The sequence below is a fragment of the Orycteropus afer genome, unplaced genomic scaffold, assembly GCF_000298275.1.
Source record: "Orycteropus afer afer isolate SDZICR_OR568_19922 unplaced genomic scaffold, OryAfe1.0 scaffold00035, whole genome shotgun sequence".
Classification (NCBI taxonomy): domain Eukaryota; kingdom Metazoa; phylum Chordata; class Mammalia; order Tubulidentata; family Orycteropodidae; genus Orycteropus; species Orycteropus afer.
In genome coordinates, this window is record NW_006921622.1 from 17,774,744 (window position 1) to 17,793,271 (window position 18,528).

At 38.7% G+C, this 18,528-nt stretch overlaps 1 protein-coding gene across 1 annotated transcript in view; it reads left to right on the plus strand.

Annotated features, from left to right (window-relative positions):
- Positions 1–18,528, plus strand: part of PDSS1 (decaprenyl diphosphate synthase subunit 1) — a 67,069-nt gene that overhangs the window by 7,908 nt on the left and 40,633 nt on the right. The window contains exons 4-5 of the mRNA XM_007936418.1: positions 5,113–5,243; positions 15,756–15,897. Coding sequence (XP_007934609.1) covers positions 5,113–5,243; positions 15,756–15,897 — 273 coding nt within the window. The remainder of the gene's footprint in view (positions 1–5,112; positions 5,244–15,755; positions 15,898–18,528) is intronic.

Below are 18,528 nucleotides of genomic sequence, written 5' to 3' on the forward strand. Positions count from 1 at the left end.
GAGTGTCGACAAAAGAGGGGGAGGCCTTCAATGAGATGGATTGACATGGTGGCTGCAATGATGGGCTCAAGTATAGCAGGGATTGTGGGGCTGGCATGGGATCGGGCAGTGTTTCATTCTGCTGTGCATGGGGTCGCTATGAGTTGGAAATGACTCGACGGCACTTAACAACAACAACAGTAACTCTTCTTTGTTTCCACCTTTTGCATTCCAGTCACCAGTGATAATCAACACATGTTGATTGCATGTTTGGTCAATTTCAGACTGTAGAAGTTGGTAGAAATCTTCAATTTCCTCATCTTTGGCTTTGGTGGTTGATGCATAGGTTTGAATAATAGTAGTATTAAGTGGTCTTCCTTGTAGGTATGGATATTATCCTATCACTGGTAGCATTATACTTTAGGACAGATCTTGAAACAGTCTTTGTGACAATGAATGCCACACCCTTCCTCTTCAATTTGTTATTCCCAACATAGTAGATCATGTGGTTGTCTGATTCAAATTGGCCAAAACTGGTCCATTTCAGCTCACTAATGCCTAGGATATCAGTCTTTATGTGTTCCATTTCGTTTTTGACAACTTCCAATTTTTCTAGATTCATACTTCATAATTCCATGTTCCAGTTATTAAAGGATGTTTGCATCTGTTTCTTCTCATTTTGAGTTGTGCCACATCAGCAATGAAGATCCTGAAAGTTTTACTCTATCCATATCATTAAGGTCATCTCTACTCTGAGGAGTCACCTCTTCCCCAGTCGAATTTTGAGTGCCTTCCGACCTGATGAGCTCATCTTCTGGCACTATAGCCTTCAGTGTTTCACAGCTATTCATAAGGTTTTCACTTCCCAATTGTTTGAGTAGTAGATGGCCTCTTCCTTCTTCCAAGTCTGCCTTAACCTGGAAACTCTGCTAAAAGCTGTCTACCATGGGTAACCCTGCTGGCATTTTGCAACACTGGTGGCATAGCCTCCAGCCTCACAACAACACTTAAGCCATCACCAGAGGACAAACTGACAGACAAGTTCGTCTCCCTTAGTTGTTCCTAACCCCTCTGTCATTTTCAGTAATGGCATGCATTAACCTATGGGTGGATACATAGATAGACAGGCTAAATGATCTAATATGTCTAGGCAAAAGGGAATATACCCATGACATATGTAAGTGTGGCAGACAATATTTCTACATACGTATTTGTATAAGAATGTCCATATACAGAATAGAGATAGCAGGGCAAAGTTATAATTTCTTAGCCACTGCCAAACACCCTGAGGTAATGAGCCACAGGGACCATGGCTCAGAACCATGGTCATGGGGAGCATCAAGCTCAACTGTCATAATACACTGCACAAAAACGTTTTATGTAGTGCTTTGGTGAGTAAAAATAGGGGTCTTAAAAGCTTACAGGTAGCATCTAAAATGCAACAAATGGTCTTCCCTTGTCTGAAGCAAAGAAGATTGAAGAAAACCAAAGGCACATAGAAACAATTAGTCCAAGGGACTAGTAGACCATGTGAACCTCAGCCTACATGACCCTAAGACCAGAAGAACTAGATGGTGCTCGGCTACCACTGTTAGCCACTTGGAAAAGGATCAAAATAGGAGAACCTGGGTAGAGTGAGAGAAAAATGTGGAACAAAACTCAAAATCATAAAGACCAGGCTTACTGGTCTGATTGAGACTGGTGAAGCCCCTGAGACTTATAGCCCCTATTATCCCTTCAGACCTGGAATTGAACTCACTCCTGTGGCTTCTAGCCAAACAGTAGACAGGCATATAAGGTAAACATTTACACCAGGTACGTATAGTCCTTAAAACAATCAACCACAGGAGATCAGAAGGGCGACATTTGTACCTCAGAGGGCAAGAATACATAGGAAAGAAGGACATGGGGAAAGGTAACCACAGGGAGCAATTGGGAAGAGTGCCATTACATTATGGGGATTGCAATCAATGTCATGAAACAAAATATATATAAACTATTGTATGGAAAATGAATTTGCTTTGTAAACTTTCACTCAAATCACAATTTAAAAAAAAAAATGCAGATTTTCAGATAAACACAATGGCCTTCAAAACTTGATTTAGGTGCATCAAGTTTCAATTGTTTCTTGAGCAACAACTATTGCAATCCAGTGCTGAGCAACTGGGAGGATGTCGTACATGTTACTTTCCAAAATGGTTCTTGCAGGGTTGGGAAGCTGAAAAAAGCACTATTAGCAGTACATAATTGCGAGATGAATTTCCTCTCATTCCCATGACCTATTCCAAGATTACTGAAACAATGAAGCCTCCCAATGACTCCTGTTACTGTTTCCCTCATAAAATTCCCATTATTGGAGCCATTCTGCCCCAAATTTTACTCTTTTCCCAAAAACTTTAGTGGCCCCCATTTGTCCAGAAATATTTGCATCCCTCTTGTCAGCTTTCAGATTTTTCTACTTCCTTCTAGTCCCCACCCAGTAACTTTCTCATATTCTCATAGCAGCATACTTCCTATTTAATAGACACATTGAGGACATGAGGCAGGAACTTTCTATACTCCTGCTCTGTCACCTTTGACAAGCTTATCTACACCCAGCTATGTCATTCCCTCCCTTCTCAGTGAAGTAAGTTTCCCCTTCCTTCCAAGGACAGTCCCTTTACCTCTATGCAAATCCTATCCGCTTTGCCTCCTCCTCAGTCTAATGTCTCTCCTTTATCTGCAAACTCTCCCTTTTTATTGTTGCTTTCATATCCACTTAAGGTACTCCAGTTTCTTCATAATCATTTTGAGAAAGACTATTCTTTGAATCTCTGTCTTACTCCTTCCCTTCTTTGTGGTCAAATTTCTTAGAATTCTCTACCCTCTGTCTCATTCTTAGCCCTTTTCATCTGCTCTACCATTGTACTGAGGATTCCTTTCCAGCTTCTCCTCTGTAACTGCTTCTACCAGAGTTGTCAGTAATTTCCTTTTATACTTTTTGGGTTTTATTTTCCTTGTCTTTTTTGAACATTTGACCCTGTTGACCATTCCCTCCTTGTTGAAACTCTATTCTCCTCGCTTCCACACTTTTCTGCTTTTCCTAATGCTCCAGCCATTCATCAGTTTGCTTCATGAGTTCCTTTTTTATCACCTCCACCCCACCCCAGGGGCAACCAGTTGCCATGTAGTTAACTAAATCATGGCAACCCCTTGTGTGTCAGAGTAGAATTGTGCTCTGTAGGATTTTCAGTATTTTTCAGAAGTAGATTGCCAGGCACCTCTGGGTAGATTTGAACCTCTAACCTTTCGGATAGCAGCCAAGCATACCAATGTTTTGCACTACCCAGAAATTCCCTTCCATACTTAGGACTCCCAAATAATATCTCTAAAACCAGCTGCATTGAGTTGATTCTGACTCATGTTGACCTAATGTGTATCAGTATAGAACTGTGCTCCATAGGATTTTAAATGGCTGATTTTTCAGAAGTAGATCTCCAGGCCTTTCTTCTGGGGTACCTCTGAGTAGACTTGCACCTCCAGCCTCACAGTTAGAAGCCACGAAGATTAACCACTTACACCTATGGTTGGTACATGAGTCAAAGTTGACTCAAGATCAACTGGCCACTAGTCATTAAATCTTCTTTCCTGAGCCCATATATCTAATTGTTTACTGGACAGCTCCAAGGAGTACACATGACCATCTCAAGCTTAACATATCTGAAGCCATATTTTTCCCCTACAAATATTTTTTCCCTCCTATTTTCCTTGTTTCATCCAGGAACCTGGGAAGGATCATTGATTCCTCCCTCTCCCTCAACATCCTTCTAGTCTCTTTCCTTTAGTCCTTACTGCCTAAGCCAGACCACCTTCATTTCTCATGTCAAGAATGTCAAAATGAAAATTTTTTCTGTCCTCCCTATCACTGTGAGGAACAGGTCCCTCCTTTGTGCTCCTGCGGTGACTGCCTCCCTCAATGATAAGCACCTGTCACATTGTATTTGTGTTAAATTACAATGATTATTTTATTTCTCCCCATCTAGACTCTGAGCTCCTCATAAGCAAATGGCCATCTTATTTAACTTTGTAGCCTCTGCATTTATTGGAGTGTTTGGCACTGAGTCCATAGTTTAGAGAGTTAATGATTGGCCCTCTGTGTCATGTTCAACTGCACCTGGCTGAGGTCATACACTGCTCCCTCTCCTTCCAGGGGATACTCATCACCTGGAAGGTTCACCTTCCTCTTCATGAATCAGAATCCTTTTTCTTATGATCTAGGTTCAAGCCCATTTGGAATGTTCAATTCTTTTCTAGCCCACACTGATCTCTCCCTTGTCAGGACTCTTAAAATACTTAATGTGCAATAATGTTTGGATCTGCACTATATTATTCACTGAATATTTCATATTTAAAGTTACTTATCTCTCCACTTAATTGTAAACTTGCAGTCAGGCCAGCCATGTCTTATACTTCCTTTAAAAACCAAACTCATTGCCATCGAGTCAGTTTAACTCATAGCCATGCTTCGTTGGATTTCCAAGGCAGTATCTCTCCAGAAGTAGATTGCCTGATGTTCCCTCTGAGGTCTTTAGGTAAATAAAGACTGAACAAGACTTAGTGTCCCCCTGCTTCTTCCCCACTGCAGTCTTACCTGCTCCTAATACACAACTTTGCCTCCTACCCAGGATACCCTCAGCCTCCTGCTGCATACACTCCCAGCAGATACTGGCTCCCCACCCCTCACTTCTTTCTGCTCTCTCCTTCATGCTTCCAAGCTGCTCACCAGCCCCTGTGCCTTTTTTTATGGAGCTGTAACTGGCCCAGAGTCCCTGGGCTACCTCATGTTCCTTCCCCCTCCTAGTGTCTATGGGACTCATCTGGTGTTTGGTGTAGTCACTGGGGCAGATGGCAGTACCTGCTTCTAGCACCTCTAGCACGCAAGGGACCAAGCGTTGCTCATGACCTGACCTTCAGGGCAGCCATGTTTGTGGCCACGTGGGAGTTGAAACTTTTTCCAACTGAGTGTTGAATTTCTCCATTGAGATGTATACATTGTAATCAAATAAAAAATTTTAGAAAGAAATAGAATTCTTTCATCCTTTTGACTTTCTGTGTTGGAGAATGCTATATTGATACAAAGAAACTTTATTTCAGGAACTATTCATATCAACAACAGAACTTAAGGAAATGTCTGAGTACTACTTTGATGGAAGAGGAAAAGCCTTTCGACCAATAATTGTGGTGCTAATGGCTCGAGCATGTAATATTCATCATGGTAACTCCCGGTGAGTCATTTCCTTTCACTCCTCAGTTATCTTTATATTTGGGAAATCTGCCTTCCCAAGGTTGCCTTCCCTTTTGGTAAGTAGCATATATGTAAGAACCCACTTTGTTATTAGTGATTCTGATTTTGAGTCACTCTGGAATTTAACCTGGGCAGTGTCCTCTTCTAGACTTTTTAATGTCCACTGAAGAACAACTTCAGCTGGAAATAAACGTTAGAAAGAATTCAATTAAGATAGTTTCTCACTCAGAAGTAGACTAGGATGTCTACATACTTTTAATCATTATACATTCAGGGCAGTTAGTGCAAAGGTTGATTGCTATAAAGTCAATAGCTGGGCCATTATTCTGTATAGTACACCTTGGACTGCCTGCCCTTCCTGTGACCTTCCGAAACATGCAAAAGAGAACTTATTTTTAAAAAAGGACATACTGACTGTTGATCCTCAACTTTTATGTTGTAAATATATGTAAAATTTTTATTATTTATAAACTGCAACATTTTAATACTAGAAGATATCTTAAAAAAGAAAAAAGTTTTATCCATTATTTGAAGTAGCTATTTTCATCATCCCCTCTTCCCTTCCATTCTTTGTGTTTAGTCATTCAATGTGTATGCTTTTGTGTTCTGCTTTAATTACCCTTATTTCTTAAACTCTTTACCCTGCTGCTTGTGTCTTCATAGTTGTTATTTTAATAACAATAGTTACTATTGATTGAAACGCCAATAGGCTATAATGTACTAGTACATTTTTCTGTTGTTGAACATTTGTATTGTATTTCATTTTCTTCATAGGCAATAATTTAAGGAATGAATAAGGTATCTCTCAGCACTAAATTTAAGGATGCTGCCAGTAAGAATGAGTGTCAGATAGTTTCTTGGTGGCTTCTCACCTCTCTCAGGAGGCTTTGGTGCCCTGTATTGTGCCTCTGTTTCTCCGGTACATGGCACCATGTTCTCAGGGTTGGCATCCAGAGTACCTGAGACTTTAAAAGACCTCAAAACTGTATTTTCAGCTAGCAGTGACATCTCTGGCAATGATTTTTTTTTTTTTTTTTTAACCATTATCAGCACCGCTTTTACTTTACCTGGAAGGCAGAGCAATAGAAATGCTCCCAAGGAGTAAAACTTGAAATTCGTCTCGTGCTCTACAGCAAAGGAGCTCTGGTGGCGTAGTGGCTAAGACATTTGTCTGCTAACTAGAAGGTCAGAAGTTCAAACCTACAAGCTGCTTTGCAGGAAAAAGATGAGGCAATCAACGCCATAAAGATTTACAGGCTTAGAAACCCAGTGGGGGTCACTATGAGTCGGAATCGACTCAGTGGCAGAAGGTTTGGGTTTTGTGTGTGTGTTTTTGGTGGTCTACAGCAGGATTTCTTAGCCTTGTCACTGCTGGCGGTGATTTTTTGTTAGGAAGACTGCCCTGACCACTGTAGGATATTACACAGCATACCTGGCCTTTATACTCTAGATCCCGATAGTATCCCCCAAAGTGGGACAACCAAAAATGTCTCCAGACATTGTCAGTGTCCCCTGGAGGGGGCAGAATTTCCCCTGGTTAAGACACTGCTCTCCAGAGAGTGTTTTTTTATGTTTTTTTTTTTAATTTCACGGACTAATTACCCTCAGAGATAACATAAGGAAAACACTTTTCACTCCTTTAAATCTTATATCACCTCTTATCTCCATGTTTTATTCATTTTGCCCTATTGAAACTGTCTATGTAAACTGTTAGTTACAGAAAAACATGGGAAATTTTAATACAGAAAAGGCCTTGTTAGTTTACATAGTAAGTTTAATACTGCTCTCTCCAGGGAATGTTTTAGCTGTGGCTTCATTCTCCTCTGTAAGTAATCCGGAGCAGGACTTTTTAAAGTCACTCTGCAGAGGTAGTGTCCAGCATATGTTGTGAGTAGCAATCGCAGCATGCATTTGGGTGGTATGGTCCCCTAGTAATGTTACTCTCCAAGGCTCAGCTTCTTGAGAATACTTGCTTCCTTTGGATCCTTTTGAGCCAGGCTTTTAATGTGCTAAATATCTAGCTGTTACTTCCATGTCACTTAAAGCAAGAAAAGTTGGAGGAGGGATGCTGCTGGAGAGCTGGGTCATTTATGATTTTGGTTGCTGAGAAAGGCGTAGAATGATGTGGAAAACAGATAGCTAATGATTAAGGAGCAGGACCACACACAGTCTCTGTTTTTATCCAGTGCCGTTAGAAGTATCCTTAAGCCCCAGTGGCATGCAGACCCTGTTATTATATTTCATGCTTTTTTTGTTGGTGATGGGAGAATTTAGAGAAACCCACTTTAACATTTGAGAGGTGAACATTTATACTAGGTAGATAAACTCCTTGGAGAGAACAATCATGGGAGAATAGAAGGGCTCTGTATGCACAGGGAGACAGCGCAGGGGGCAGGAGTGCATGGAGGGAAGGACACAGGGAAGAGGTAACTATGGGGAGTAAGTGGGAGGGGAACTGTTGCATTGTGGTAAATTGTAATCAGTGTCATGAGACAGAGTGTATGTGAACTGTGGTATGGAAAGTGAATTTGCTTTGTAAACTTTCACCCAAATCACAATTAAAAAAAAAGTATAATGGCTTTGGTAAGGCTTATTAAGAGAGCCCTGGTGTAATAGTGATTAAAGTGCTCAGCTGCTAACCAGCAGGTCAGTGTTTGAACCCACCACCTACTTCATAGGATAAAGATGTGGCTGTCTGCTTCCATGAAGAGTACAGCCTTGGAAACCCTATGTGGCAGTTCTACTCTGCCCTGTTGGGTCACTGTGAGTCAGAATGGACTGACTCAGTGGAGGGGGCGAGGGGGTTGTGGTTTTTTTTATTTGTTTGTTTGTTTGGTCTTTTGAGGCTTATTAAAAGAGTAAACACTCAGTCTCTAACCAAAAGATTGGCAGTTTGAATCCACCTAACCACTCTGCAGGAAAAAGACTTGGCGATCTGTTTTCGTAAAAATTACAGCCAGGAAAACCCAATGGGGAAGTTCTGTATCACATGGGATTATTATTATGTTGTTGTTGTTATGTGCTGTCGAGTCGGACCCAACTCATAGCTACCTCTCCTTGGGTTTCCGAGGCAGTATCACTACGGAAGTAGATTGCCCCATCTTCCTTCCGAGGAGTTATTATTATTATGAGTTGGGATCAACTCAAGGGCAACCAACAATAACAATAATGACAGCATGCAGCTTGTTACATGTATCTTGCTTTCAAGATGTGTGTTAGAGCAGTTAATAGTAATGCTGGAGGGGCTTTTGGGAAGCACTACAACAGGTATCTTAAGAAATAGAAAGCAGAGGAAACTTCTATTCATTTGATTTTTTTCTTTTTCCTTTGTTTAATTTTTCAGTTGTCCATTAAATGGTCCTCACTAAGATTATTTTACTGGAAGTTCTTAACCTGGGGTCCATAGGAAGTATGGGGGTCACTGAACCTTTTGAAGTTATATGCAAATTTGTTTGTGTGTATGTGCATATTTTTCTGGGGAGAATAGCCATAGTTTACCATACATTCTCAAAAAAGCTTAAGACTTAATCTTTATTTTTCCTCTCTGTATCCTAATAACCTCAGTACCAGGGTGGGTAAAGTAGGAATGCACACAACAGATGATTTAGACTTAAAATCTCCAGAAAACAAAATTGTGTTGGATTCTGAGATATACCACCCAAACCCCCTTCAAGGAATGGCTTGTCATTGCCCCAGTTGCTTAGAGTGCTGTTAGCAGAGAGCCTTCAACTGCCAACCCCTTCAAGGATTGCCTCAGCTGCACAGAATCCCATCATCTACTGTTGTGCCCCTTCTTCCGGTACTCACATCCAGGAACTAATAGATGAAGGAATGTAAACACCTGATCATCTCAGGACAAAACTTTGAAGGGTCATTCTAGGTCCAGAGAACCCTATGGGGTGGCAAAAGCTGTCAGTGTGCCTGCATTTTAGATCAGTTTTACCTCTGCCCAGTCCTAGTTCTTCCCTTAATTGTTGATTCCAAGGGTGTTCTATCTCAGAGTCTGCTTCCTGTACAACTCACCCTGTAACAGATTTCAACAAAATGCAAACTAACTATAGGTCAAGGCATTTAACTCTTAAGAATTTATCAAGGAATCCAAGTCAAAAATGACCTTTGTAATACATACATTTCTTTAAAAAAAAAAAAAATACTATCCTTATTAAATATGGCACAGCTTTAGTGTCTATATTTTTCTCAAGCAAGTCAAACCTATTCTGCTCAGCCGCTTCACTAAAGGAAGCTATTCTTGCCATTCCCGTGTGAAAATCTTCACGTACTAGAAAGTGGATATGATTGCCAGCCATCAGGAAAACAGGACTACCCTAAGTTATGTTGACCATATTACACAGATCTCTTGATCTTGATTCTTCAAATAATCAAGTGGCAGTGAATCCCACTAATACAGTTTGCAAAACCAAATATTTGATTAGGTGGTGCAGATTATAAGTCTCAGTCGTCCCATCAGATAATAGGTCAAAGGTCCAGATGTGGTAAAATCTTATAGTCAGAGGGAGTGGTTTTTAGGATTCTCACAAAGAAGAAGGAAATTGCAGAAACGTACCCTAGGGAATGCTGTTACACTGTCATTACAGCACCAGCTTAGTTGAATGACTCCTGGTGACAAGCTATATGTGTTCCAAATCCCTGAGCCATCTGCTGCTATTAATGGGATAGGCAAGAAGGTTGGTGCCAAAACAGATGTTTTTGTCCTTACCCTGGGAGATGGCACTTTTGATGTGGCCATACTCACTATTAAAATAGATCTTTAAAGGAAAATTTAAGACTATCTACTAAAACAGATTATTTTGATGATCAAATGGGCATCGTTTCATCAAGTGTAAGGGGAACATCAATGAGAGGACTGTCTACTCCCTCTAGGTCTTGTGAATGTGCTATGTGCATTCTCTTCCAGTACCCATGCCAGTATGAAGTTGATATCATCTATGGAAGAACTGACTTCTACAGTAACATTACCTGTGCCTAATTTGAAAAAGAAAAAGAAAAAAAAAAAACTGATAGTGAATTATTCTTTAGTGCCTTGTATCCTGTGCAGAAACCTTTGCATTGTGCTAACCTAGGTAAGTTGTAGATCCAAGATACCATCATGGTAGCTCACTCCCCACTTATCCCAAGATTCAGAAACTTCTGTAGTGCTTCTTCAGTGGCAAGAAGATACACAATAGTGTGAAATTGGCATCATTTATGATGGAGCTTTACAGGTATCTATTTTATCTGGAGATGAATCTGAAAATACTTAGGAGTCACTGGTCCTAGATATCCATCCTTTCCTCTTGATAGTGATACTGCTAATGAATTCATGACTGTTGTGATCAACTGTAAAACCACCTTTCCTGCTAAACATAAAGACTTCACTCTGAGCATGCAAAGGTGAATGAACAATGACCCAGGTAACAACATGCTAAGCAAGTTTGAGCTCATAGGCATCCCCCCTATATTCTGTGCATCCCTTAGATTGATGGCACCTTTGATGCTGATACCAGTAGCATCCCCATGTGTCTGTAAACAATACAGGAAAAGGAAACATGGTTGCAGTGAGCAGAGACAAAGGTCAAGAAGCAGAAGTATAAAGTTGAAGATGAGAAGCTGAGAGCAAGAGACATTCAGAAACTCTTTTAAATCCCACCCATTAAACCTGAATGCCACTGTGGAAGGTGGGACACTTCAAGGTGTAGTTGTCAGTAATGAGAACACACAGAAAATTTTAGGCAAATTAACTAATTTTACAGGGGTGGGGATCCCATTTGAGTATCAACAGAAGAGGCTGACAAGTTAGGAACCCTGTGGTAGACTGAAAAATAGCCCCCAAAATATACTAATGTCCTAATTCCTGGAACCTGTGAATGTCACCTTACCTGGCAAAAAAGGGGCTTTGCAGGTGTGATTAAGTTAAGAATCTTGAGATGGGGATAGTGTCTTGGATTATCCAAGTGCAATCACATATATTCTTATATAAGAGAGGCAAAGGGAAACTTGACACATGCAGAGAAGACACTGTGAAGACAGAGCAGAAAGATTTGAAGATACTGACCTATAAGATAAGATTGAAGTGATGTGGCTACAAGCCAAAGAGTGCCAGCAGCCACCAGAAATGAGAAGAGACAAGGAACCAATTCTCCACTTGAGCCTGGCCTTACCTATGGCTTGATTTCATGTTAGTAATACTGATTTTAGACTTCTGGCCTCCAGAACTGTGAAAGGATAAGTATTTGTAATTTTAAATCACCAGGTTTTTGGAGATTTGTTATGGCAACCACAGGAAACTAATGTAACACTGTCATTACACCATAATACGTCAGAGTCCTGGAAGTATGATTTGGGGAAAACTTCTCCCCGCCCCCTAGAGGTACCTCTTCTGGATCCACATGGAAGAGGCTGACAAAGCAACCAGAGTGGAAAGCAGAGCACATTTCATAATCTCAAAAGTTGAAGGACCCAGATTTATAGCAGGTTGATTCAGTGATAGCTTTTTTTTTTTTTTTTTTTTTAATCTTCTGTGAGATTCTATACAGATATATTGATGGGCACACAGAAAACTTGAATATGTTCTTTTATCAGTGCAGGTAACAATTGGAAAATGTAGTTTACAGCTGAAAAGTTAAGTGTATGTATATGTGTGTGTGTATCTGTGTAGAGAGGGACTGACTTTGCATTTTAATAGTGAGTTTCTCCATTATAGAACTCTAATGAAATATTTATCCTTATCCTTTGAAACCCATAGTGATGTGGAGATTAAGAAGAAAGAAGAGTTGCCCTCGATTATGCCACTGAGAGCAGATTAGTCCTTCTACTCTTGAGCTGGGAAGAGAATTCAAGGGTGTTGTGCTAACTAGGCCCCCAAGTTTTAGGTCACCTTTGTCATAGGACACTAGACTCTTGTTCCACTTGGCCATGGTTTATGGGCAGTGTAGACTCTAAAACCCCACCATTAGAGACAGTGACTCAGTATGTCTGGAATAGGGCTGCAGTCTGTTTTGAAAGAGTACCCTGGTTCACTCTGATATGGTGGATGAGGGATAGATTTTAAGAAACACTGATAAAGCTTGTAATTTCTAACAAGCAAAGTGAAACACTTATTTTCAGAATTGTCAGAAGAGACGAACAGAAGCTCATTTTGAAGCAGAAATAGAGCCTTCTGTATACTGCTTGAGAACAACTCTGTTCAACCTTTTCAGTATATATTTGGGACTCTTTGTCTCTGTTGTTGAAGTGAAACACATTTATTATTTAAGTTTATTTACTTCCCCCATTTGGTCCTAACTAAGGTAATCCAAGGACACAGTATGATTTTCTTTTTAGAGACAATTTTTCCACACAGGGAGCTTATTTGTAATTTGACTGAGACTTCTCTTTTTGTATTAGTATGAATAGACAAAAAATACATTACTTAAAATCACATGTAAGCTGAGTGAAGGGTATGTGGGTATTTATTATATTATTCCATTTCTTTTTGTGTATGTTTGAAATTCTCTGTTGCAAAAACATTTTTAAAAATCTCATGAAAGGAAGAAGCCAAATAAATGGAGTGGGGGCTAGCTGAACCATAGCATACTTTTTCAGGTGTGAAGTACAGGCAACACAGCCAACTTTGAAGACTAAGAGCCTCTTTCTCTCCCACTCTTGCCTGTCTGGCTTTCCTTAACACCAGTCCAAGAAGTTGGCAAAGTGTGGCAGCTATTCTATAGTACAAAGTAGAAATGGTGCCCAACCTTTTGAAGACATGACTCAGTTTGACACTGAGATTTTTCTGCTACCTCTCAATGCTGGTTATCTATCTTACCATCATGCTAGGCTGTGAATCAGCAGTGGCAATATTTTTCAGATATAAGCTGACTGATACACATTAAAGCCTAACTGTATTGGCAGAGGACATCAGAAATACAGTGTGTTTTTTTATTAGGTGTTCTGTCATAGTGCCAAAAGATATTCTAAACAAGAATCATGATTTCACTTATCGATAATTTAGCCATGCAAAATAGCATTTGTATATACATATATATGAAATTTCAAAATAATAAGAAAGTTTTGTCTTTGTTTTAATATCTTCAAATTACAAAACACTCCACTGTCTCAGTGAGTGCTGCCACTTGACTGTAGTGTACCAGCAGGAAGCCCTGTCTGCTAACATAGTTTGTGATAATGGAAGTGCCTAAGAAAGGCTAGAGGCCTAAACAGTTTTAAGGTAAGTTCTGCTACTAACTAGTAGGAAGTGTATGTTTTATTAGACTGAAGTTCACTTGATAAAATATTCTTTAAAAAAAAAAAGCTTTTTATTTAAAGAAGAAGAAAAAAACTGTAGAAGTCTGTATCTTTTCTGTTTCTGTGCATTCAACTCAAAGAACATTGAGTCCAGTAAATTTATCTGAAAAATATTTAAAACCCCAGCTTCCTAATAGGTCTGTCAGGGATTCAGAGTATATCATCTGAACCTCCATTTTCTCCATTATTAAAGTAGCTTTATAGGATGACATGTCCCTACCTTCCATTACCTTAATTCCCACCTCCTTGGACGAATGTATTGAGATCTGGAAGTATTAAGAACTGGTATAAGTATGAAATATTCATAAAAAAATGAGTAGTACTTTACAATTGATTTCCAGGCTAAAAGGAGCTAGAGGATTCTGAGATTTAGGGAGAAGGAACTGTGGCAAAGCATCATGTTTTAAAATTATAGTAAGATCAGAAGATATTGTCATACTGATTTTGTGTTTGTAGTTGAATTCCATCATCTTTTATGTAGTTATTGTCATTTTTCACAATTTTCTGCTGTCTGAAGGATCAGAATGAGCAGATGTTTAGATTAGATTTTCAAAGGAATAGTCACATTTCTGTATCCATCTCACTTTGCTTCCTTCCAAAATTTAACTTCATGGTATTTGAAAAGTAAGCTACTGGAATAAGTGAAACATTTGGTTAATGTATGTTTAAGTCAGGCATATGTTTTAGGTCCAAAAAAATTTAGTAAGTTATTTCCCAAATCTGACTACCATGAAATTCAGTTTTAAAAAATGTCCATAGATGAAAATGACAACACTAATGATAATAATCTTTTTAAATGTTAAATAAGTGACATTTTCTTTCAAATGTAAAATTCACATCTATGTATTATGTTCTTGAGAGTGTCTGTCCTATAACCTGGGATATAAACCAAAACCAAACCCATTGCCATCTAGTGGATTCTGACTCATAACGACTCCCACTGGGTTTCCAAGGCGGTAAATCTTAACTTTCTGTGGAGCAACTCAGGGACCATCAGCCTTCTGGTTAGCAGTTGAGTATCTTAGGCACTGTGCCACCAGAGCTCCTTAACCTGGGAAATAAAAGTTTAAATTTTTAATTCAAAGTTTAAATATGAATTTGAGAAAATGTTTAATAAAAATTCTGCCTTGGTTGCTGAGGTCTTCATACTAAACATGTAATTGAAGACAGTATTAAATGCTTTGAACATAGTGACACTTAGATGTGTGTGTGTGCGCACACTTTGTTTTTTTGGTATGTTTTAGTAGCTGTGGGATTTTGGGGTTGGTTTTTTTTGTTATTGTTTTTAATCTTTTTTTGTTGTGATAAAATAACATAAAATTTGCCACTGTAACCATTTTTAAATGTGCAATTCAGTGGTATAAGTTACATTCAAAATGTTATGCAACTATCACCAACATTTCCGAACCTTTTCCATCACCCCAAACAGAAACTCTGTACCCATTAAGTAATAACTTCACATTTCCCTTCCTCCAAACCTCTCATAACCTCTAATCTATTTTCTGTCTCTATGAATTTGCCTATTCTAAATATTTTGTAGGAGCACTGGTAGCATAGTGGTTAAGCACTTGGCTGCTAACTGAAAGGTTGGGGGTTTGAACCCTCCAGCTGGCTCTGTGGGAGAAAGATGAGACAGTTTGCTTTGGTAAAGATTGTAGCCTTGGAAACCCTATGGGGCAGTTCTACTCTGTCCTTTAGGGTCACTGTGAATCAGAATTGACTCAATGGCAGTGGGTATTTAAACTTCAAACATATAGGTAAAATCATACAATATTTGTCCACACTTGATTCTTAAATTACTTTTTTAAGGTTGTTTCTCACTCTCCCCTTCATCTCTTAAAATTTCATTATAACCTAATTAATTATAAACTTAGTTAGCCAACTAAGAAGACTGCCATAGGATATAAAGATGAATTGTCAAGGAGCTCAATGGTCAGACTTCTGAGCTGTTACCTTTTTTATTGTGAATCATACAAATTCTGCTTCTTAATATGGTATCCATAAAACGCCATCTTGGTGGGGTATCTCAAGCATTTTTAAGATGTTGTCCAGTGAAAGAAAAGGGTCTATAGGGAAGCATAAATGTATATGCAGTTTCTCTTAGAGAAATAAAATTCTTTGTCCTAGATCCGATGTCCACTTTTCACAAGATGATTGCTGAGGAGGTTATAGGCAACTTCTCTGTTAAAAAGCCTTGCTTTCTGTTAATTAGAGATGTGCAAGCAAGCCAGCGCTCCATAGCCTTAATTGCAGAAATGATCCACACTGCTAGTCTGGTTCATGACGATATTATTGATGATGCAAGTTCTCGAAGAGGAAAGCACACAGTTAATAAGATCTGGGGGGAAAAGAAGGTATGGTTTTGTTTTATTTTTAAATCTTTCTTACAAAATGTGTTCTTTGGATTGCATTTATTTTTCAGATTTGTCTCCTTAAAAGTAAAATATACTTGCTCAAATATCGTGTTCCAGTTTTCAAAAAAGCATACTCTATCAGTATATACAGATATTTGGTAACAGAAAATACTATAGAAGAATAAACTTAGTGTTTCTGGTTATTCACAGTTTCATATAGGATTCCTTTTGGTTATAAGAAAAGAGATCTTTCATAGGTATCCAAAAGCGTATTTCATGAGGAATCAGCATTTTACTTTTGGGCTCACATCAACTCAGATTCAAGTTAATCCTTTAAATACTCACTGATTAACTACTACCACATTGTAGTACAAAAGAGGCAAGGCAAGGAAATAAATATAAAATATTTTTAAATCCCAGAGGCATACTGCTCTATCATTGAAAATTTCATCTTTTTAAGTAGAGGATCTATAGTTGGTTTAGATGTATATATAAATGAATCTTTCCATATTATTTTGTATTTCTTGAAGAGGGGTATGTGAAATGGGGATTTTCATTTGAGGATGTTTAAATCATGGTTTCAAGAATGGGAATTAAGTTCCAGAAATAGAATTGAAGATGTACAGGCTGTTTCGGAGCAGGCCTGTACCACTGCATACACACCTCTGTGAGCTATCCTGCCCGGCCAGTTGAAGAGCAGCAAAAAGTTTATGTGAACAAGTTTTCCCTCTTCTGACGTTCCCTTCCTCACCTACTTATAGTACCTGATTCCCTCCTAGTTTTTAATTCCCATTACCAAACACAAAACATGTTCTCTTCACTTGCTGATTTTGCTTTAATGTAAATAACTTTGTTGTATAATCACATCCTACTATTTCATTTCTAAGTTTTTTATTTCAGAATTTAAATGAAAAGGCTTTGTATCCTATTCCATCACCTACTTCTTTCTGCTTTTGGAGACTGCCTGCAAGCCGTCTCTATATATGCCTCTGAACAAAAACTACTGTTAAAAAAAAAAAAAACACTCATTACTGTGGAGTTGATTCCAACATAGCAACCCTATAGAACAGAGTGGAACTGCCCTATAGGGTTTCCAAGGCTGTAATTTTTGCAGAAGGAGGCTACCACATATTTCTCCCATGGAGTGGCTGGTGAGTTCAAACTGCCCACCTTTCAGTTAGCAGTTAGAGCTTAACCACTGTAGCTACTGTTACAGATACATAAAATCTGTTCACGTAACCCCTTCTCCACGATCCCGTGTTACTGCCCTGGGTTTCCCAGGCTTGCTTTTTTTTAACTCTTCACAATCTTGTGGCCCAGTTTCATATGCCTAAAACTTTTTGGCCTCTACAATACTCGAAGGAGGGAGAAGAAAGGGATTAAAAGCTAAGGATCCCAGGTCCTGAGTTGGTAATGTTGTAAGGGGTGGATGGATGAATATAAGTATGTGTACACATGTGTGTGAAATGATTTTAGAAATGTATGCTTATAGGAAGGAGTTCTGGTGGTGCAGTGCCTAAGGCATTTGACTGATAATCAGAAGATTGGTGGTTCAAACCCAACAGCAACTCTGTGGAAGGAAGACCGGGCAATCTACTTCTGTAAAGATTTACCATTTCAGAAACCCAGTGGGGGTCACTATGAGTTGGAATCAACTCGATTGCAGTGGGTTTGGTTTTTAGGTATCTTATATAATATAAAGATTTATATAGGATATATATGTGCTGTATAGGCACTCTGGTGGCCTGAGGCATTTGACTGCTAACCAAAAGGCTGAAGGTTCAAACCCAGCAGCTACTCCTCGGAAAGAAGTTTGGGCAATCTACTTCCATAGTGATACTCTTGGAAACCCAAGGAGGGGTCGCTATGAGTCAGATCCAGCTTGTCAGCAGTGAGGTTTTTTGTGTGAGTGTGTGTGTGTGTGTGTGGTTTTTTTAAACATGATGTATAATGAGATTTTAAAATGATTTAATGGTAAACATACTGAACATCATCATTAAGTTTAAGTACTAAAAAACCTTAAAAAGTGTAGTTATGTTGAAAATTTCACAAATTAAAATTTCTGTGAACTAACATTTATGACTAGTTACTATAGAAGAATAAACTTAGTGTTTCTGGTTATTCACAGTTTCATATAGGATTCCTTTTGGTTATAAGAAAAGAGATCTTTCATAGGTATCCAAAAGCGTATTTCATGAGGAATCAGCATTTTACTTTTGGGCTCACATCAACTCAGATTCAAGTTAATCCTTTAAATACTCACTGATTAACTACTACCACATTGTAGTACAAAAGAGGCAAGGCAAGGAAATAAATGGAAAATATTTTTAAATCCCAGAGGCATACTGCTCTATCATTGAAAATTTCACATTTTTAAGTAGAGGATCTATGGTACTTACACATGTCTTTAAATATGCAAATTAATGTGTATGTATATAGAGTGTTTGATTAAACAATAGAATTGAATGATGTATAATTTATAATTAGTTGCTAATATGATGTGGACATCTGCTCACAATCCAAAGAAGATTAGAAAAATAATTATCTACTGCTCAGAGAAGTTGAAAAAAGGATTCTGTCTAGGAATGAGGGGTAATGTAATATAGGCGCAAAGAACACTGAACTTGGATC